This window comes from Pygocentrus nattereri, chromosome 30 (assembly GCF_015220715.1).
Source record: "Pygocentrus nattereri isolate fPygNat1 chromosome 30, fPygNat1.pri, whole genome shotgun sequence".
NCBI classification, from domain to species: Eukaryota; Metazoa; Chordata; class Actinopteri; order Characiformes; family Serrasalmidae; genus Pygocentrus; species Pygocentrus nattereri.
In genome coordinates this window covers 10,698,219-10,720,971 of record NC_051240.1, presented here as the reverse complement: position 1 = coordinate 10,720,971, position 22,753 = coordinate 10,698,219, and the positions used below count along the sequence as shown (strand labels likewise).

The following is a 22,753-nucleotide window of genomic DNA, read 5'->3' as shown; positions in this document are numbered from 1 at the left end:
TCTTTCCAACTTATTTCAAATATAATCAGACAGTAGAGCTATGTTTAGTGTCTGATATTTGCTTATGGAGTGTATCTAATTAGTAATGGAAGCCCACCAATTAACATTGCTTAAAACTGCATCACTTAAACCATAACATATTGCTCAGTAATCTCAATTAGACCAAATGTGGTTTAAAGGAGGATACTACTACTGTTAGCTGTTCAATATTGATTTTTTTAGCTATATATATGTTTCCGTAACTTGCTATTAGCCTCATAGCTCCAGCAAAAAACTAAAGAAGCAAACTTTAAAGTGTCTTGGCTGATTTGGAGCGAAACTGTAAATTTGATTTATCACCTTAGCTATCATTTTAATGAACTTACACTTTAGGACTTCCTCTCCTCTCCCCTGTTTTCATGGCACTCCCCTTGCATCTCTTCTCCTCTCCTCTTTTTTTTCACCCTCCTGCTCCCCTCTGTGACGAACCAGCGCTGACGTGCAGAGTTGACAGGAAGGAGAAACGACAGGAGGTGTTAGCATCACTGTGACGCACACACGCTCGGACTAGAGTGCCATTTAAAGGCTGTCTGGAGTCAGTGACCGACACACAAGTCATATGCAGAGAATCTAGGGAAGCCGTGTATTTAGCAGTATTCCAAAACAGGGCCTGACTGATAGGAACATTTTATGGCTGATACCGATACCAATTTTAATTGGCTAAAAATTCAGAAGATATCAGCTGGTACAATTTTATATTTATGTTTTAGGCTGTAATTGTATATAATAGTTTTAGTTAAACACTGCTTTACAGACAGATATGAATGTGAGTTCTAAGTTGTCAGGTTTCTTAAAATCTGCAAAGCCTCATATCTCCATTTTTGTCATTTTTTAGTTTTTGACACAATTTTAAAGTGCCTGTCACCCTCTACATTGTGTAAATTTCATGAGGAATGCACCAAAAAAAAAACGGCCCAAAAAGTCCTTCTCCTGTGAAGTTACCATTTTCGAGATAACAAGATTTTGTTCCAACCGCAGCAATATGTTGTATTATATTGTTGAGCTACCCAGAATGCACTCTGTCAGAATACTGTGAGATTTGTATCAGGTTTCTGGTATCTTGATATGATATGCTGGTCTGTTGATACAATGTTTTTCAATACAGAAGTGCCTTAGTATGTCGCTTGTGTTTCTTCTGTTAACGTTAATATGTTCATGTTTCCACCTTAAACACAGAAAGATGTCAAGAATCTGTTTTTTTTCTTTTTTGGCATTTTGTGCATAAAGTGTCGACTTACAAACTGCACAGATTGGTGTTGATATAATAAAAGGCACAGTCATTTGAGTTTGTGCCCGCCCACTTTACTCTGATTGGATGCCTGGATTTTATTATTGATCATGGCTTCCATGACAAATGATTAAGAAGATATCCATCATATCGGTGATACAGTTTTACATTTTGAAACACTTTTTGTGTTTTATACATACTGAAAGCACTACATCCTTATTCTCTCCACAAAACATTGCTTTCAGTATTGTGTAAATATCGTTAGCTCTTTAAACATGGACCAGATTCCCAGTTTCTTGGCCTTGTTTCTTATCCCGAATAAGAAAAAGTGATAAAAAGATCACCGATCACTCCGCTGGAGCACTGAAAGTCAGGGGCGACCAAGAGCGAAGCCTATAATTTAGTTGTTCAGACACGTTCAGAGTTCAGAGTCCCTCCCCATAACAGACTAATAGACCTAAACCAAGAACTTCCTCACTCTTTTTAATTAACATTTTCCTTCAAACGTATGATCAGATTCAGCGAGATGTGGGATATTCTAGCGGAGTTTACCGACACCCTCATTTGTAATTAACGTACTATTAGGATGAGGGAGACCCGGCGAAACTTTGTTACTTTTTTACTGTACATTTTTCCTGCAAGCGTCATTGGAGAGCAAGCGGCAGTCATGGATGCTTGAGAGATAAATACTTTTAATTAGGGGGAGAGGGTAATCATTAAAGGAAGCCAGGCTGCTGCAAAAGTCATTAACAATCTTAAATGAAATTTTTATTTTTATGATAGCCATTTACATGTATAATAAGAGTCAATGATTCTTGGAAGCATGTGACAGAAACGGAGTGTGGCGAGAGCCAATGTAAGACAGCCCCATTTAAATGAGCCGGGGTTGGCTATTCATTTCTGCTAATGAACTAGCTGTGCACCGGGCAGGGAGAGAGGGAGCGTTCAGGAGTCTAAAAATTTAATACGCTCAAAATAATATGGCCATTTACTGAGAGGAGCTTGCCTTACTGGCATTATTAACATTATTAACTCTGAATTCCCTTCAGGAGACGATCTGTGATCATTATTTGCAATATTCGCTTCCCTCTCATACCACTCCTCTCTCCTCGGAGTTTGGAGAGGGGTTACTCTTAGCGATTGTAATTCCGTTTTTTTAAGGCTCAGGCTGTAAATCATGAAAGATAAACAAGTGGCTGTTTCATACAGTATTGCAGTATATTGGTTAATTTGATAAAAGCTCCTGGAGCCGCAGAGTCTGTGATTCAGCCGTGTTGCAACTCGGTGAGACGGTGTGCGCGCGTGTGTGTGTGTGTGAGAGAGAGAGAGAGAGAGAGAGAGAGAAAGAGAGAGAGAGTGTGTGTGTATAAGTGTGTCTTATGATAAAACCTCGGCCACATATCTGAACGGCCGGGGTGAGGTTCATTAGCTCTGGATTGAAGGAGGCAACCCCCCCCCCACCCCCCTCTCAAACTCAGAACACTTTCACCTCTCTTTCTCCCTCCCTCTCTTTTTCTCTCTCTCTCTCTCTCTCTCTCTCTCTGTGTCTCTCTCTCTCCCTCTCTCTGTCCCATTTTTTTCACTTTTGGTGCCTGAATGTCTGCACTGGTACCTCAATGATAAGGCCGTCTCTCTCTCCTTCTCTCTCGGTCTTTCTCTTTCTTGCTCATTCTTTCTCTCTTTCTCTCATTCTCTCTCTTTTTATTCTTTAACTTTCTCTCTATTTCATTGCCTTTCATCCTGCCTCTATGTTTTCCTTTGTCTTTCTTCATCTCTCCTTCCTTCTCTCTGTCTGTATCTTTCTTGCTTTTCGTGTCTTTTTCGTTCTTTTTCTTCTCTTTCTTACTCGTTTGCTATTTTTTCTCTTTCTCTTTTCTTTCTCTTCTCTTTCTTCCTGTCTCCCCCCTCTTTCACTTGCTCCTTTTTTATCCCCCTCTTTTCTTTTTTCTCACTCTCTCTTCTTCTCTGTCTTTCTCTTGGGTTTCTTTCTTCCGTTATCCCACCTTCTCTTTCTTTCTTTTTTCTCTCTTTCTCACGCTTCTCCCTTTCTCATCCTCTCTGTCTTTCTCTCTCTCACTCTTTCTGTCATTTTCTCTCTCTTCCTGTCTTTCTCACTCTCTCTCTCTCTGTCGTTCTCTGTGGTAGAGCCCAGGTTTGAGGCTGATGTCCCCTGCACTCCAGCGTAATCAGCATGCGTCGCTGTCCTTGACATTCCTCCATCCCACAATGCACTTCACACAGTGTGCTGGAAACCATGACATCATTATCACTGACAGAGATTTTTAAATAAATCACCTGCATTCTTCACTGCCCTTGTCTTTCTTTTTTTTTACTTTTTTTTACTCCTCTTGCTTTCTTTCTCGGGGGTGGAGGCCAATCCAAGGATTTTGCAGAAAAACAAAGCGCGGTGGAACCGTGAGTTAACCGTGTGTTTTCACTGAGCAGGGGGGTCCAGTGCTAACCAGCCATAAAAAAGGAGAATGTTTTGAAAATAAACAGTACGTGTGGTGTTAGGTAGGGAGTGTTTGGGGAGAGAGGTGAAGTATGGTGGTGGACACCCTTGGGGTCAGGGTAAAAAAAGCCAAACATTGGCCTGTAGTAGGTGCAATAAGTTTTCTCTCTCTCTTACTCTCTCTCTCTCTCTCTCTCTCTCTGCTGACCCCACATATCAGAGCTGATTTATCCCACCCAGACGCAGGATCCAGACACACAGGTCTCTCTCACACTGACAACTATGAACCTCTCTGCCCAGATAAATGTATCTGCCTCAGTGTGTTTGTGTGTGGAAAGAGCAGCATGGACATTGTCCACCTCCTCCTGGAGGACAACTCAGATTCCTCTCAGCACTTAGCAAGTAAATAAACATCAGTTTCAGTAGCAAAAACACATGCAAGTCTGCTTTATCAAAAGATACACGAATGGCTTCCCTTACTATTTGGATGCACCAGTGTGATCTTATCGGGTTGATATCAATAACTGAAAACTAACGCCTTGTTATGGCTAATAATGTGAAGTGTGGTGAAAGTAAGGCAAGTAAGAACTCTAAAGATGCTAGGTGCCAATAACTGCTTCACGTTCTTAATTAAACCATAACGATATGCTGCCCATAAAAGTAGCTATAAAGATCAGCGGAATGGTGATTAATTAGCTAAATTAATGTTAGAATTTAACGTTTTTAGTCTGGTCAAAATAATTCTCCAACTCAGTTTTGTGTTTAGTACAAATGCAACCTGCAATTCTGTTAATGAATGTTATGTTCAATACCAGACTGAAAGTGATATTTACATTGCAAAAAATAATTCTTGGCTAGTGAAACCATCTTAGGTAATGTATTTAATGTTTGTATTTTTGAGATTGTTGCAAATAAGTATCATAAGGTTATTTAACTTATGTCTAGACATTGTTTTCTTGTGTTACATGTCTTTACATGTTTTGTTTTGTTTAAATCTACTGAAATGGTCTTTTTCTATTGGCAGATAATCTTGCTTTACTTAATCAAATAAGCAAAATAATCTGCAGAAACAATACAATTATTTCTCCAGATACAATTAAATCAATTAATCTATCAACCTGTATTTTGATGCAGAACTGCATTGAGGGTGACCTTCTTTTACAATATAGCTGAGCAAATTACAAGGGATTGAAATACAATTTACCAACTAAAACAAATGAAAAAGAAAAATTTGCTGTACAATATACTCTATATACTCTTGATATGTTTAAGATGTTTCACTAGCCTGTGTATTTTCTGCAGTGTTTCGTTGAGCACTTTAACTCATAGATATATAGTGCACCCCTGGTGGCCACTGAGTGAAAATGCTTTCTGAAAGACCTGTGGACTATGAGAGAAGGGGCATTCAGATGATGCCCTGAGCAGGGCCTGGCATTAGTGAGAGGAGTCGGTTGGGGTGGGCTGTTGATTTTTCTTAACAATGCTGCCACCGGAGCTTGATCCTCCAAGCACCGCCTGCCCACTGTGATGTCATCACTGCCAAACGCAAACCCTCCAACCCCCCGACACCTCCCTTCACAGACTGAGAATAGAGGAGCGTTTCTCTCTCATTCTTTCAGAGGCTGCGTGTCAGGGGAAACTTCAGGAGAGTCGGGGTTTTGTTCTCTGAAGCGATTGGTTGGCCTGTTTTATCTGTTTGTTGCAGAAACAGACTCTCTGTTCATGCGCAAGGTCCCGCTAGCTCTCTCTCTTTCTGTCTGTCTCTTGCTCTCTTTCTCACTCTCCCTGCCTCTTAATAACTACTATGTTTCTAAGGAATTACGAAAACAACATTCTTTATTATGCCTTCTGCCTGAAAGAATTGTCTTTTCCGCCTGAAAATTGTTTTTTTTGTTGTTTTTTTTTTTTTTTTGTTTCTTCTGCTCATAAATTAAAGTTAGCCAGGCGACCAAAATGATTTAATTTCTTATGAAAACAATTGAAATGTTACAATTGCTGCCAATCAAAACTTAAAAAGAACCCACTTCCACTGCTAAGAGTTTTTTCTTCTTTTGTATATATTTAAATTTTAGTTATATTTTTGGTGTCCATGTCTACGATGACACACTACATTGAAAGTTTTACATACACAAAGAAAACCCATGTCAGTGTTTTCCAAACAACTTTCCCACTTGTCCGTCGGCTGGTCTCAGTCAGGGTTGTCCCCCCAAGAAGTCTGGATTTGAGTAAATCTCCATGGCAACTCTGCATACTCAGGACTGTTAGTAGCAGTCACATGAGAGGCAGCAGGAGGTAGAGGCACAATGGCAATATTTATTACTGCCGCCATCTTCTCGGAAATACCTTGATTTAATTTCTAAAGCCAGGACGGAAGGACCCGAGAAGGACTCCCTAAGTTAATTGTCTCCCAGCCTCCGACAATGTCCGCTTCTCAACTCCACCCCCCAGAAATATCCCCCCCGGCGTGAGAAGTTGTGGCTGGGTGTTGTTTATGGAAGGGTTTATGCATGCGGAGGGCTTTATTTATGTCTGTCCTACCTGAGGTCTCCAACACAGCATGCATTAAAGAGATTGGTGAGGCTTCATGTAATGAGTTAAAATTCCTCACATAGCCTCTCTCTCTCTCTCTCTCTCTCTCTCCCTCTCTTCTTTGTTTTTCTTCTCTGCTTGCTCAGGTGGACAGGGCTTTCTTAAATTAATCTTTCTGTTTGACGACCAGCGCCTCCCTGGCCTGGCGCTGGCCCTTTATTTTCTTGTTCCCTCTCTCTCTCCCCTTTTCTCTTGTTCATTCTCACTCTCATTCTCTCTCCGAGCTTGTCGTGTAAGGTAAATAAGTCTCTGTCTGTTCCTGATGATAGCATTCATTAAGGTTCCCAAACAAAGCTGCAAAAGCGGAAAAGCACAGCGTGCTCTTTCATTCCTTCACCAGCTTCCTCTGAAGCACTGCATTGTGACGATGGGCTCGCTTGGTCCTCTCAGGCCCTGTAATAACTCTCTCTCTCTCCCTTTCTCTTTCTGCAGATGAACTGAAAGATGACTTTGACAGCATGGGGCCCGATGCCACTTTACAGCCAGTTGGGAATGGTACAGGTGAGTTTTGAGTAGTTTTGTTTTAAATTTTTTGGCCCCAAATCTAACACTTTTAATGACAGAAATGACGCTGAATTCCACCCACAATCCTCTGGGGCATTGTTGTTCATGTTGATCATACCACTGAGATGGCCTCTGATCGGCCATGTTGCAAAAAAGTGTATTTATTGTATTTTTGTAATCACATATTTATTTGTATATTTATTCTAAAGATATACATCCCATTTGTAAAAATGTATATCTTTTACTTGTGCCAAAATGTGGCACAAACAAAAGCATGTTTTTTCTTTCTGCAAAACAAGACAGTGCGCACATCAAATGATAAAAAGAATCTCCTCTTCGACTTGCGAACACAAATATGGTATGGATTAAACAGTTTAGAAGCTGCACTTTCCATAGCATTTCTCACCTTATTTAAATGAGCTACAAGTGAGAAGCTAAATTAGAACATGTCAGCATTAACTGTGACTTCTAAGAGTTAACTAAATAAACATTTCTGAATTCCACCCACAATCCTATGGAATTCCACCCACAATCCAGTCCTGCTCCATCACATCATCGAGGCAGCCTCTGATTGGTAGCGGCACAGACAGAGTGAATAGAAACTATTAAAAATGGGAATTCTTCCTGTCATCTCAGTGCCAGTGCTAACTGCCAGTGCTAACTGCAGCCTTGGCCTGGGACGGTGCAGGAGCTCTTTTGTATGGAAATGGAGTTTTAATCAATGTTTCCATCTATGATTTTATGCCTCTAGCTTTTTGTTTTTTTGGGTTATTTTTTTGGAAAACTGATTACATGTGTTTTAATTCCTGAAGCCAACAGCTGTGTGACTTCCCCTTACTTAAGTGGCGCTTTTGGCCTCTGGATCCATCCAGAATGTGGAAGAACTGAGAGACACAGAGAGAGAGAGAGAGAGAGAGAGAGAGACACAGAGAGAGAGGGATAAAGTTGTAGTGGGGGAAGAAAAAGAAGCATTCGAATGTTGTCTTTAGTTGCGCTCAAACCCAGCACAGTAACTTTCCCAAATCTTATTTCACTCCAAAAATCTAATTTGTGCGTAAACTCAATTTGTTTAGATTACGTACTCTACAAAGCTGGCATCAATGAGAAGCTAAGCACATTCATTTGTTCAACCGCGTTTAGCTCCCTCCTTTCGCTTTAAAGTGGCGGGCCTTGAATCACATGAGGGAGTCGTAGGTGTCTGTGTGTTTATTTGCTTTTATTTTAATTACTTCTGCACACAGCCTGAGTGATGCAGATGCCTGTCTGATAATGAAGGCGCTGAATTTATACACTCCAGTTCCTCGCTTCTGAAGAGGGGCTGCGAAAGGTCCATTGGCACTTTGACATTTTCGAGACATTTTTGACACCGACACAGTCCACTACCTTGACCTTTTCGCAAATTAGACCATAAAATGTTTACTGTCTGACAAATCTCAGTACATAGTTTACCTTTCGCTTCTGCATGGCCTAATTAAAAGGTGACTAATAAAAAGCTAGCTCCAAATACTCTGTCACCTTCTCCATAGTGTTCAGCCTAATTGACAGATGAGATGGGAGCGACGCTAATCTCGATATAAATATTAGAAATATATCAGTTAGCTGAAGGGAACTTGGCAGGTTTGAGCTGCTGTATTTATGTGCCAGTAAGGGAGTGTTTTTGTAACGTTAAAGCAAGTTCATAATGTATCAGTACAGTACTGTGCAAAAGTCAGAGACCACCCTTCCTTGACTTGATTTCTGAAAAGAAAAAAAAAAAGAAAGATTATTCAATTGACAATATTTCTGAGGAGAGTGGATATAATTCACTCGCAGAGGATGGAGAAGGAAAAAAGGAAAACATGAAAAATACAGAGAAAATTGGACTTTTAACAAACTTGCAAGTCTCTTCAGATGAACAGTACATAAAGCTTTCATCTTTAAGAGAGAGGAGAAAATCAATCTGAAAACATCCACAGGTGTTTTGGTCCATACTTCCGCTGTAAAAAGACAACACAACACTATGGGTCTGAAAAGATGTGTAGCTGTCAAGTAGCCATCACTGAAAAAAGGAAATACAAAAAAAGATCATAAAAAGTGCAACAAACGTCTGAGACTGAACTTTGGAAAAAATATTCCTGCAGATTTATTTGAAAATGGACACAGAAAGTTTTTTCAAATAAAGGGTGAACACAAAAAAGTTGATATGTTCAGTTGTTGAGAGATTTGTAAAAGTTTAAGTTAAATATATTGTATATTTGTTTTAACCATTTTAGTTCTTTCAAAAAAAAAGGTTTTTCCAAACCTTAGAATTTAGCAGGCCTCTCTGGCCTAGCTGAAGATAATAAACATTGATGAATTATCTCTTCCGTATCTCAATATCACAACTTCCTGTAATTTGAAATGTAATTATCAGAAGCCGTCTCCTTAGGAGTTTGATTAGAGAAATCAGAAGTGATGCAGGGCTCATTCGCGGCAAACATCATTTCCTCTTCTTGCTTCCCTCCTCGTGCAGCAGCTAATACATTTAAAGCAGAGAAAAAAGGTTTATCGTTAAAAGCTTTTTCCACAATTCAAATGGCATTCCTGCTAGATTAAGCAATATTTCTTATTTTAGTGGCCATTAGGTGACAAGATAAGGCCATAATTTAGATGTATCCTTCCCCGACTACTACCTTAATGTTTTTTTTTGCTGTTTTTATCACATCTCCGACAACATGTTTCCGTTGCCTTCTGCGAGCCTCACATTTTTCACACAGAGCAAAGAATCCAATTTTTTACAGTCTCTCTCTCTCTCTCTCTCTCTCTCTCTCTCTCTCTCTCTCCCTCTCTGTCTCTCTATGTCTCTCGCCCCCTGTAGTGAAGAGCCTGGATTGTACGACCGAGTTCGAAGAGTTCTTCGCCAAGCGGAAGCTGGCTGACAGTGAGAGTCATGTGGTCAGCATCGCTGAATACTTGCAGCGAGGCGACACAGCCATCATCTACCCCGAGGCTCCAGAGGAAATTGCTCGGCTAGGAACCCCCGAGGCCACGGGACCCGAAGATATTGGTAAGGATGCTCCTTCCCTGGCCAGTGTGTCGTCCCGTGACTCGGGCAGCTGCCGCCCAGCCCAGCCCCTTGCTGGCTACGTGCCGGACTGTTTACCTTCCCAGTGAGGTGCAGCTGTTAGAGCGCTGAAATAAAATCCCCCCACCTCCTTCTCCTCAGGGAGAGCCAGGAGAATCACACTGGCTTTACCACACATACCTCCCCCATGAGGACAGCAAGAAAAATTAGACATGGAAAAGACCACCAGAGGCCAGCTGGACAGACCTAGTTAAAAAAAAGAAAAAAGGCCTAATGATACTCCACGGCCCAACTGTAGTCATTCATGGGTTTAAATGTTACAGCAAAGTCTGTCTGAGTTAGAGTTGTAAAAAAAAGGGACCAAAATGACATAATACACTGTTACAGTCTACTGTATTGTAACCAAACTCAGTTTCTCTGAAATAATAACAGATTTACATGAGGAGGTAAAACCATTCCTAACTTAAAGTTTTGGGCAAAGTAATTTTGGGCCATTTTGTATTGATTCATTCATGAAATTAAGTGATATTACTATAAAGTGATGCTGCTTTTTTCCAGTAGTATAAAGAAAAAAGTACAAAGAGAAAATGTTTTGAAACCACACTGATAGAAATAGTGAATAATAATAAAGCATATAATAAAGCATTGATAAATTGATGCTGGACTCAATGAAGCATTGCTTTTTGTAGTGGAGGTGAAAAAGTGATATGTGTAGATAATGTCAGAGCTCAAAAAAAAAAATGCAGCTAAAGCTTTCAGCGTAAATTCCCCTTTATTCCCCATGCTCAGCAAACTCTGTGTATTCAAGTGTGTGTTCATGCATGCAAGTGTGTGTCTGTGTGTAAGTGAGTGGGTGCGTATGGTGAGGGGGTATTAGTGCCAGGCCTGACGATGGCACTCAGTACAGCAGATTGTAGAGATACCTCCCATACCAGTCCGGGCATAGCGCCCATTAGCTGCCATTGATTTGCTGACCTTTTGGCCCACTGCCCTTTCCCTCCCTCCCTCCCTCCCTCTTTCCCCTCCTTGCCTTCTTCCCTCGTTCCCTCTCCCTGGCACAGAACCGACACCTGGAACTCCAGATGCTTTTGCCCAACTGTTGACCTGCCCCTACTGTGACCGGGGCTACAAGCGCTTGACTTCTCTGAAGGAGCACATCAAGTACCGCCACGAGAAGAACGAGGAGAACTTCTCCTGCCCTCTGTGCAACTACACCTTTGCTTACCGCACCCAGCTGGAGAGACACTTGACCACGCACAAGTCAGGGCGAGACCAGGTGAGCATCTCTTGTTCACGCTCTCTAGGGTCTCTCTCTCTCTTTGGTACTCTCTCTCTCTCTCTCTCTCTCTCTGCTGCCAGCTCTTCTGTCTTTGGCAGCCTGTCTAACCCCTCCCTTTCTCTCTCTTTCACTCTCTCTCTCTCTCTTTCTCTCTCTCTCTTTCTCTCTCTCTCTTTCTCTCTCTCTCTCTCTCTGTCTCTCCCCTCTCATAGATATACGCACTCTAACTTTATACATTATTTCTAATGCGCTGTATTCCCACCGAGAAAAGAGATCATTTTGATTGGCAATCATTATTAATTTTTCATGGCATTTTGAAGATGCAGATCTTTTACTGTTAATAGCCTTAATAGAGGCCTAAATGGTTTTTTGATGGCCTCTTGATATGATTCTGCAGTCTTCTATTCACGACCGAATGATTGTTTTAATTTCCAATTTAGAAATTTCATCTGCCCTTTAAATTTCCTTCTTTTTTAATGTTCTTTAAAAATCAGCGCTTCAGCAAATTACATACTGCAATTTGTATTTGCTGTAATATAAACATGGCACATAAACATGCTAAACATCTTTTAACATCTTTTCATGTTATTGCCTCTGGGACAATTTATACACAATTTGCATGCATCATATGGGACTCCAGCTCATGAGCCTGTAAAAAGTTGCATTATTTCTAAGCATATATTTTTTTAATAGGTTAATTTGGTTAAATTGTAGGTAGAAAGAGGTAATTTTTCTCTTTGTTTAAACCTGTTTAGAGAGTTGCTCTTTCGTGACACTACAGCCCCGATGACAGAGAGCCACAGCAAACCTTCCCCAGATGAGCGGGCACATCAAAATCCTCCATTTAATCATTTGCTATTCGGCTCATGCAGCATGTTGCGGTTGTCTTTTATCTGCAAGAGATAATGTTCTGGCTCTAACGGAGTGATTTAATACAATGTGGACTGGCAGCTTGCTCACCTGCCTTCCCCAGTCTGCTCAAAACATGAGCAGATGGCCTATTCTACTCATGTACCCCGCTAATCCACAAATTACTTCCTATTTGTTGGTTTTTGTTTGTGTACTTCCTTCATCTAGAAAGACTTTCCTGTTGAACGGTCCCATGGTCCCACTTCATTTTTAACCATTATGTTAAAATCTGATGCCGAAATCAGTATGCATTCGCCCCAAATGGACAGCCCTTATGTCTGGGTTGAGGGACAGACGAAGCTGCCTTTTACTTCTGCCGAACGAGACAGTTTTAACACTCTTGGGTTTCCTGTTTAGTCATTTTCTGGCCAAATGCCTTTTTTTTCCCTTCCTTCGTTTCTATATTAATCGCAAACAAATACGCATTTCGTGACTAACTCAAGACAACAAGACTGTAACATTCTACTCATGAGTCAGGCTGTGTTACAGCATTTGGAGGGTTTTCCCCATTTTTTTTTTCAAAGAAACTATTCTAAACAGTGTAGCCAATTAAGGGGAGGGGGGTTACTCACTGTAAGCCAATCATATGCAAATACCCAATCAGATGCCCTGCCCACAACACAGAGAACACGACACATTCAGTACAAGCGAGTCACACGGGGCTGAAAAAGTCCCCTCGTTCTCTGCTGCCATTCACAATTAGCGTTGGAGTGCAATTGTATCATATTAATGGTGGCACAACTAAACCCTACCTCCATCCTCACGGGGTCTGCGAAAAGGAGTGGGGGGGGCTTTGGGGGGTGGCAGTGTTCTTGGGGGGCGAAGCAGCTGTTGCTGTTTGTTTATGCAACTCAGCAACATACGAGCGAGTGGTGGGGTCCCTCCCTGGCGCGGGGCCGCCCGGCTCCCTGCTTGATCTCTGAAGGTTGCTGCTGTTTGAACAATCCTCCCTGTGTCCTGCCTTACGCCATCTGTCTCTGCCGGAATGCAAGCCCAGCTCGCGCTCCCCGCCAGTTGTCAGAGCGGATCATGGGCGGCTCCTCTCTCTCTCCCCTGCTCACAGACCCTTTGTGTTCCCCCAGCCATTTAACATACTCACCTCCCACTCCGAATTAATTGTGCACGCCTGGTGCACCCCTGCTTCCCCGCGCTTACGTGCCGTATTGTTGTTGTTGTTGTTATCGCTATTATATTTTGATTTTTTTTCGTGGGGGCCCTGCTTTGAATTGCAAATACAAGGGGCGCAGTGCCGATGTTTTATCTTTGAACAGCAAATGAAGGCCCGGCCTACGTGCTGTACTTGCACGTTATTAAAGAGACGTTTGAAGACTTTAAACTGCCTGGAAATTCACTTCCAATTATCAAATTGTAACATTTACCCAAGCCCACCTTTTTGTGTAATTAACTTTATTTTCAGGTACGTTGAGGGACGGCTTCGTTAAATATGCAGGATCTCGTCCGAGTGATTATCCTAAATTAATAAAAGTGGATCAGATTGCCTTCTCTAATGAGGGAAAAACTCTTTAAAATAGGAGCCTTTTATTTATTTCACGGCGCTGCCAGATTCTAAAGGCGCGCTTCGCTGGCACGCGAGTCAGGAAATTAAAAGGTATGTGGTTCTCTGTTATCATGGCCACACTCGTGCTGGCTCAGTGGAGCTGCAAGTAGAAAGGCAAGATGCTGTGTTACAACGGGAGCCATTTGGCTTGTCGCGCCCGGCGCCGATTGTGATTATGTACTGAACTCTTCCCCTGTTCTGTTTGTGAGGAGCTCATGTAAATATCCTCTCTTCTCCAGCACCAACTGCTGAACCAGGGAGCTGGCAACCGCAAGTTCAAATGCACAGAATGTGGCAAGGCCTTCAAATACAAGCACCATCTGAAGGAGCACCTGCGGATCCACAGTGGTGGGTAGCACTGGGCCCATGCTCTCACTTTGAATATTCATTACCTCCAGTTAAGACTGTTCTGAACTTCAGAGAATGTACAAAAATCGATCGCTTTTTTTTTCTTTCTCACAGAGGATAAATTGGGTTGCTTTGCTGGCTTTAGCCCAGTTTAATCAGGATGGCTGATGTTTTTCTTTGTTAGTCATTATATAAATCAGTTATTTTGATTATGATCACATTTTGCCCCACAAAGAATGCATAATTCATGTGGAATACCACAATTAAAAGGTGCAATATTTTAATGTTCTCTCTCTTGGTTTCTCAGGTGAAAAACCGTACGAATGCCCAAACTGTAAGAAGCGCTTTTCTCACTCCGGCTCCTACAGTTCTCACATCAGTAGTAAGAAATGCATCGGCCTAATAACAGTTAATGGCAGAATGAGGAACAACATAAAGTCTGGCTCCTCTCCAACCTCTGCCTCTTCTTCTCCCACCAACACCGCCATCACACAGCTGAGACACAAGCTGGAGAATGGCAAGCCCCTCAGCCTGCATGACCAGTCCAACCACCTCAACATCAAATCTGAACCACTGGACTTCAACGACTACAAGCTGATGATGGCCTCGCATGGCTACGGTACACCAGGACCTTTCCTGAATGGCGGGATGGGTGGAGGGAGCCCTCTGGGTGTCCACAACTCCCAGAGTCCCCTGCAGCACTTAGGGATGGCCATAGAGGGGCAGATGCTGGGGTACCCATCTCTGAGCAACAACCTAAGTGAGGTACAGAAGGTTCTCCAGATTGTAGATAACACAGTGTGTCGGCAGAAGATGGATTGCAAGCCGGAGGAGCTCTCTAAGTTGAAGGCTTACATGAAGGAGCTGGGCTCCCAGATTGAGGAGAAGAAGCAGGGCCTGGGGTCACCTGGTGGCCCCCAGACAGGTCTTCCAGTTGTTAGCCACAATGGTGCCACCAAGAGTATCATCGACTACACACTTGAGAAGGTTAACGAAGCCAAAGCTTGCCTCCAGAGCTTGAACATGGACTCTAAGAGACAAATTAGCAATATCAAGAAGGAGAAGTCAAATCACACAATAGATTTGGGTACAGAGGAGAAGATGCATGAGAACAACATAATGTTTACACCCTTTTCTTGCCAATACTGCAAAGAAATCTTCCCAGGCCCCATTCCCTTGCACCAGCACGAGAGGTATCTGTGCAAGATGAATGAGGAGATCAAGGCGGCGCTGCAGCCCAGTGAAAACATCCTGCCCAACAAGCAGGGGATGTTCACGGAGAAGCACGCCCATCTGCTCTCTTCCATTATCTCTGAGAAGGGCATTACCAGCCCCATCAACCCATACAAGGACCACATGTCAGTGCTCAAAGCGTACTTTGCCATGAACATGGAGCCCAACTCAGAGGAACTACTGAAGATCTCCATAGCAGTCGGCCTGCCTCAGGAATTTGTGAAAGAATGGTTTGAGCAGAGAAAAGTGTACCAGTATGCCAATTCCAGGACCCCTCCTTTAGACAGAAACAATATGGAAGTGGGTCTTCCCAGCACTAACCACACGCCCAACAAGGACTCCATAAACGCTCGGTCTCCTCTGTCTTTGGTCAAACCAATGGACCGAATCACGTCGCCCTCCATTGCCGAGCTCCACAACAATATCAACAACTGCGACGCACCTCTCAGGCTCTCCAAAACACCCCAGTTCCCTGGGCCCAAGCACCTCGGCGAGAAGTTGGACCACTCCAGGAGCAACACGCCTTCTCCTCTCAACCTGTCCTCTGCCTCCTCCAAAAACTCCCACAGCAGTTCCTATACGCCGAACAGCTTTACGTCTGAGGACCTGCAGGCTGAGCCGCTGGACTTATCTCTGCCAAAGCTCATGAAGGAACCCAAGCACGTGCTTTCCATTAAGAGCCAGCCCAAGCCTAACAGTGTCCCCTTGGACCACAACCCCATCACATCGCCCCGGGAACACCTGGAGGAGCCACTCAATCTTGCCTACCTGTCCAAGAAAGATTTTGGCAGCCCCAATGGCAATGGCAACCTGGACAAAAGCACTAGCCCCATGTTTGGCATCAACCCCTTTGCCGCCAAACCCCTGTACACTTCCTTGCCCCCTCAAAGCGCATTCCCCCCAGCCACCTTCATGCCCCCAGTACAGGCCAGCCTCCCAGGGCTCCGGCCCTACCCCACGCTCGACCAGATGGGCTTCCTGCCGCACATGGCCTACACTTATGCCACGGGAGCCGCCAGCTTTGCCGAGATGCAGCAGCGGAGAAAATACCAGCGGAAACCAGGGTTCCAGGTAAACAAATCCACCTGTAATTTTGTTTTTGGGGGGGGATTCATTAAGCCTTCTAAAGTTCTTCAGTCTTCATTTTTTCCCTCCCTCCTCCTGCTTCACTCAACGCCTGCGTGTCTGTAGTGCGCTCTGGCTCTTTCTGACGCTAATTAAAAGGTACTCAGAGCGTGAGAGGAGAGCTCACCTGCCGCCGCCGTCAGCAGCGGAAGTGCGCGGCGAGAGATAAATGTTGGAGAGGCGAAGAGAGAGAGAGAGAGCAAGAGAGAGAGAGCAAGCAAGAGAGGAAAGACAAACAGCTGCGTAGTGGCCTGTAGCGCTGCTAGCTCCTGTAGCACGCGTCATTAGCATTAGCGCCGAATGGCTGTTTTAGCGTTCACGATGAGGGAGGGCACGTGTTGCCAGACTCCAGTGTGGAGCGTCTGAGTGGATGAGGGCAGGAAGTGCCGCCGCGCCAGATGCTCTGAGCACTCCTTGCCATGTAGAGCTGCATCTGTGCCTGTTTGTGTGCGTTTATGCATATGTGTGTGTGCCCACCTCTCCTGATCTCTCAGCTCCCCCCTTTTGCCTTTCGTCTCAGGTGTAAGGGCTTGAGCCATAGGCACAAAAGGATAAAGTCAACGAGTTCCGCTGAACCCTTAAGCTTCGCAAAGAACCTTACTTCGCTCCTTCCTTCACAAGCACTGCGTTCTCCTTCTCTCTGACTCCTTTTTCCCCCTCTCTCTTTCTCTCCGTCTCTGTCTCTCTCTTCTTTTGTATCTCTAAAGAGAGAAAAGCCAAAATGAGTTTGAACATGTGGATTAATAATGCACGCTTGCCGTGTTCATTACAGCACAGCGCTGAAGGCTGTTTAACATAGAGGGAACCATTCTGATAAAAAAGTATTAATAATGTTTCCTATTCTAAGTTATTAAATTAGATTTTAAAAATACAGCTACGGGCATTTAGCTCAAATTGATTGCGGAATGATAGTGCTGCGCTCTTAAAAAGCCGGCGTAGCGACGTCTGCAGAATCATTGTCAGACCGGAGCAAGTACTCTTAATGAGGGCAACGGCGCTACGCAATTTTGGTCATTTAGTGCACCTCTTGATTTAATCATTACCGCTTGGAAATTAGAAGACTGTGGCAATATGCCCTGCCAAGGCTTTCTCTTATTATTATGACCCTCTAATGCAATAATATTTTTTCCCCATTAATTTAAGTTTAAGCCTATCGGGGTAATCTTCTCTGTAAAGGAGGAACAGATAAATATAGCATTAACACTCTTTCATGTATAAAATTAAACCAAATTTGAATGCAAATATATGGAGAAAGGTAATATTAAGCATATTCGGAGGGAGAGAGCTCATTTGTAATATCCTGCCTTTTTATACATTTTCGAGTCACAAACATTTTAATATTTAATTTAGAAGACGTGCTCTCTCGCAGACGCGTGCCACGAAATGAATCCATTACCTTAGATTCGGTTGCATGAAAAATGCATTTCAAGAAAATAATCAAATTTAGAAAAACACAGACTTCGTTTTTTTTTTTTGACATTTTGTGTGAAATATTTATTGCCAATAAGCCATGTATAAATAGCAGCTTGATTTACAGTGAGTAAGTATTATTCTCTGCAGTGGGACGTAATTAAAACATTCTAAAGAGTGTTTTTCTTTCTTTTCTCCTTCTTCTTTTAGGGGGAGCTGCTTGACGGCACGCCAGACTATCTATCCGGCCTGGATGACATGACAGACTCAGACGCCTGTCTGTCCCGGAAGAAGATTAAGAAAACAGAAAGTGGTATGTACGCGTGTGACCTTTGCGACAAAACATTCCAGAAGAGCAGTTCCCTCCTAAGACACAAATATGAGCACACAGGTACATACTGTTCCAGACACTTATTTTACCCCATGCTTTTACTTCTTGTTTGTCTTACTAAACCCCTCTTTTTCTCTCTAGAGTATTCTTCATTTTTTTGTTTTTTTGTTTTCGTTCTTTTCTCCCCTGCTTATTTTTTTATGAGTTTGTTTTTTTAGTTTCATATTTTTTAGTTGGATGTGAATGGAAAACTAACATGTTTCTCTCCTATTGACAGGCTGAGAGGAATTATAGTTGTAACTGTGTAAAGAGAGTGTGGCAAACATCATAAGTGTTTTGGAAAAGAATATTGATAGCACTTTATTTGAAGCCTGCCTTGCACATGCATAAGCATATTTAAATGGAAATATTGAGTATTTATGGGCAACTAATATCAGTATTCACAAGATGATAACTGATTTATGAAAGCCCTTAAACTAAAGAGGCAGACATTTTTTATTAGACTGTTAGGAAGCTAGGCCTGGTTAAGTTCACCTTAATGTGGATCGGTTTTATCAAAGCTGAAAGAGTTTCAGGAACATTTACAGGAAATATGTAAGAAATGTATCACTTAAATTTTTGAGGGTATCAAATTCAATCGTAGAACAGATGTATGGCATTTTTAAGTAGGCCTCAATTACATGGGAGTGATGCAGATGATGAACAGTATTAGAAATGGAACACTTTAAACTTAAAGTCCCAGTACAGTGTCATTTACCTCAAAAAGCAGCTTGCAAATGCTAACATAAGCTGTTCATAAATGCTCAAGCATTTCTTCATAAGCATGTTATTCATTGATATACATATCTCAGTGGAAGTAGCCTTCAAATAAAGTGTAACCATAATAATCAAAAGAAACGCAGATGGACAGAGAAACACAAAAGCAAAGAGAAAAGACAAGAAAAGAAAATAGAAAATGTATTCAATGTCTTCACTTATCTGTCATGACCCATTATGTACTTGACTACTCGTGCTAGTGTGTCTATTTGCATTCCTTACACTACACATGCACACATGTGCACCTCTATAATTTGTGCATACTCAGCCAGAATAAGAAACTTGGTCCTTCTCCTTTGGCATCTCCCGTGAGTAATGTTTCTGCCCCCAACCCCTCATACCCCCCCCCAAAAATTTACACCGTCACCAGAAGATAAGCTTCATCTCTGATACTAAAACTCTAATAGTGAAACTGACGCAGACGGTCCCTGTAATTGGCCCGATCCTGTATTATATATCAGAATCAGAAGATGAAAGTGGTAGAGTAAGAAAAGTGTGGCCTCTTTTCTTCCATGCTTCTTTTCTTTCACTGGATTGCATCACCTCTTACCGGTGGCTTCTGCTGCTGGGGAACATATAGAGAGGAATCTACTGGCAGCAATACCATCTCTCTTTCTCTCTCTTTCTCTCTCTCTCTCTTCCTCTCTCTCTCTCTGGTATATGGCATGGTGGTGAGCAGCATTCCTGTGCTATTTGTGGTCAGGATGCGTGCATGCCAGTGTGCCACTTCATAAGTGCTGTCACGAGCCCACTGAAATGCCAAAGGAGAAAGTCTCTGGCACATGTTTTTAGAGGAGGGGCTTAACATTTAGTCCCACCCCAGATATTGGCTCCGTGGCTCTGTCATATCACAACCTTGTGTTTTTTTGTGTTTTGTCTTTTTTTTGTTGTTGTTGTTTTTACAAAATTCGAAAATGCCAACTGTCCTTTACATTGTGTGATTTGACCCATAGAAATAAGTCTTTTGGAATTAAATTGCGCTGCATTAATTACATTTTTTTAAAAAGACCCTTTTTTTTCTTTCTCCTGAATTTGGACAAGGTTTTGCTTCAACAGCAAAGATAAGCTCTCCGGCATATACATTCTCTCCTTTGTTCGCTCTCTCAGTCTCCTGCTCCCTAGCTAGCTGCTGTGGTGGGTTTAATTTAGTAACATCATTCAGGGAATGATGTCATAAAATCTCACCCCATCAATAGCCAGAGCTGGGCCTTTGCACTGCAAAACCATAGCTTTCCAACTTTCCAGTCCAACATGGCTAAGCGAGCTGAGCCACAGATTAAGAAAAAAAATGAGACAGGGAGAGAGAGTGAGTGAGAGAGTGAAGAGCAATTGCCGTACCAATCTGCATCGCTGTGTGCGGTACAGAGCCACCGTAGGAGACTGCAGTTCAATTTCAGCTTTTATTTGTTTGTTCCTTTGCAGCAGCTCCGTGTGTTTGTTTGGTTTTTGTGCTGGTTTATTTATGTTGCGTTTCTGGCAGCGCGGCTCTTCTGCCGAAACCCGAAGTGTGTGCGTGCGTCTGTGTGTGTGCGCTCCCACATGCTTCACCTCTAGGAGGGAATTTTCAGAAAGTAAACGCACGGAACGTGTGCGTCTGTGTGTGTGTGTCAACCCCAGAACTGCTGAAACCAGAGTAGACAAACATACAAGCATTTCATAACATAAAAATGTACTCCAGCGGTGTCAGACTTCAGTCTTGGTGGGCTGCAGCACTGCAGAGTTTACTACTTTACATCATTCAACATGGCTGATTTAACTAATCAGCTAATTATAAGGCCATAAGCTGGACATTAGTGCATTGAGACGGTCCATGTGAACTTGTAAAGTCGGGAAAACGTCATTTCATCATCTTGTAAATGTCAGTGGTTTGCTTTCAGGTGGCCATTGACAAATTCATGTGAACAATAACAATTTTGGATATAACTCATTTTTGAAATAAAAAAATATCTAGCTGATGTATAATGGAAAAAAAATATTTCTGTAATAAAAGTAATATTAATCATAATACAGCACTGATATTGCTTGTAAATGTAAACCCAATGTCATATATCAATTTTTAATGCACTTTGGAATGAAACCTTCAAATATAATGTACCATTGGTCACTGGAGTATTATATATGGAAATATATAATGTCTCTATAGTTTGTATAGCATTTATATCTATTTTTTTTTTTTTTAACAAAAAGTAGTCCTTTTGAATCTCTATATCCCTTTCTAACAATTTTGCATATAATCATATGTATTATGATAAATGAATATAGAGATGTAGTATATAAAGTCACAATCATAAAACAAATCTCATAAAAAAACATGAACCTTATACTTAGTCTTATAGATACTCATTAGAGGTTGGATCTATGACATCACTGGAGTCTACCTATCTATTCACTAGTGTTACTAGAGGTGGGCTTACCATTACAACATTATGATGCTAAAATGCAAAATTTGAAAATGAACACATTTACAAGTTTACAAAGACCGTCTATATACATCAGCTAATCCTGCTTGGCTGTGGCTTTCCAGGTCTTCAGTTTGACACTACTGATATATTTGATTATATATATATATATATATATTTTTGCTTATTTTCCATCTCGACCATTTAGTTTCCCTTTTTCTTAGTTGATGTTTAAGCCTTTTTTTTAGAGTATTGTAACGTTTGTAACATTGTCTTGTAGTGTGCTTGTGCGCGGCGTTTAGGCACGTTGCACTCACACTGCGTTCTTTGTCGTTGTGTGTGTGCAGGTAAAAGGCCGCACCAGTGCCAGATCTGCAAGAAGGCCTTCAAACACAAGCACCACCTGATCGAGCACAGCCGGCTGCATTCCGGAGAGAAGCCGTACCAGTGCGACAAATGCGGCAAGCGCTTCTCTCACTCGGGCTCGTACTCACAGCACATGAACCACCGCTACTCCTACTGCAAACGTGAGGCGGAGGAACGCGAGGCGGCCGAGCGTGAGGCACGGGACAAGGGTCACTTGGAGCCCACCGAGCTCCTGATGAAACGGGCTGCTTACCTGCAGGGCCTGAGCCCGGCCGGGTACCCTGAGCGGGTACCCGAGCGCGACCCCATCCTGCGGGACAGCATCAACGGAGGCGCTAGAGAGCGACCCGCCAAAGAGGCAGAGGAAGCGGGAGGCGGGGCTTACAGCAAGCTGGGCCGGAGGGAGGAGGAGTTTGAGGAGGATGAGGAAGAGAGCGAAAACAAAAGCGTGGACACGGACCTGGACACGGCACGGGACGAGGAGGACAACGCCGACCACTCAATGGACGACAGCTCGGTGGATGGCAAGACGGAAACCAAATCCGACCACGAGGACATCACGGAGGACGGCATGTAATAAAGACTACTGTAGGCTCTTTAAGCCCCACCCCCTTTTCCACCACCCAGCTTCCCTTTTTTTATTTCCTCCATTAACCCTAGCGCATTCACCTGCTCCATACGGTAACCGCGGCAACCAGCGGACATGCACGAGCTGCTGGATTCCTGCCAACATCCATCTGACAGACTGGGAAAAATAGAAAAAAAAACAGAGAAGACGGACAGGGGTCTGACCTTAACATCCAGTCAGGGAAGGGAAGGGGAAGGGAGGGGCTAACGGGTGTTTTTTTTTTTTTTCATTTGTTTTTTTGGTTTGTTTTTTTGGTAAGCTGCATTATGCAAAAATGAAAAATAAAATGAAATACAGTTTTAAAAATTGTACAGTATTAAGGCCTAAAAAATATGTGTGGTGCTACCATCCTAAAAATAAAAACCCTGTGTTCCATAGTATTTATAGCACAAAACTAGTAACTTGTACAAAATTGCACTCCGCTTCTATAATCACTACGAAAATAATAAAAAACTATTGCCTATGTATATTTATACAGTGTTGAAGAAGAAAAAAA

General features: G+C 42.5%; 1 protein-coding gene across 6 annotated transcripts in view; it reads left to right on the top strand.

Moving 5' to 3' along the window:
- The window catches only part of zeb2b (zinc finger E-box binding homeobox 2b), a 95,056-nt gene extending 72,660 nt beyond the window's left edge, over window positions 1-22,396 (top strand). For 4 of the 6 annotated variants that reach the window (XM_017702148.2, XM_017702147.2, XM_037536567.1 and 1 more), the window contains 7 exons: window positions 6,741-6,809; window positions 9,649-9,837; window positions 10,917-11,131; window positions 13,841-13,949; window positions 14,257-16,253; window positions 17,928-18,108; window positions 21,611-22,396. In XM_017702148.2, coding sequence (XP_017557637.1) covers window positions 6,741-6,809; window positions 9,649-9,837; window positions 10,917-11,131; window positions 13,841-13,949; window positions 14,257-16,253; window positions 17,928-18,108; window positions 21,611-22,206 — 3,356 coding nt within the window. In that variant the 3' untranslated portion in view covers window positions 22,207-22,396. The remainder of the gene's footprint in view (window positions 1-6,740; window positions 6,810-9,648; window positions 9,838-10,916; window positions 11,132-13,840; window positions 13,950-14,256; window positions 16,254-17,927; window positions 18,109-21,610) is intronic. The other 2 variants (XM_017702150.2, XM_017702149.2) reach the window with 1 other exon arrangement.
- Window positions 22,397-22,753: the final 357 nt, after the last annotated feature.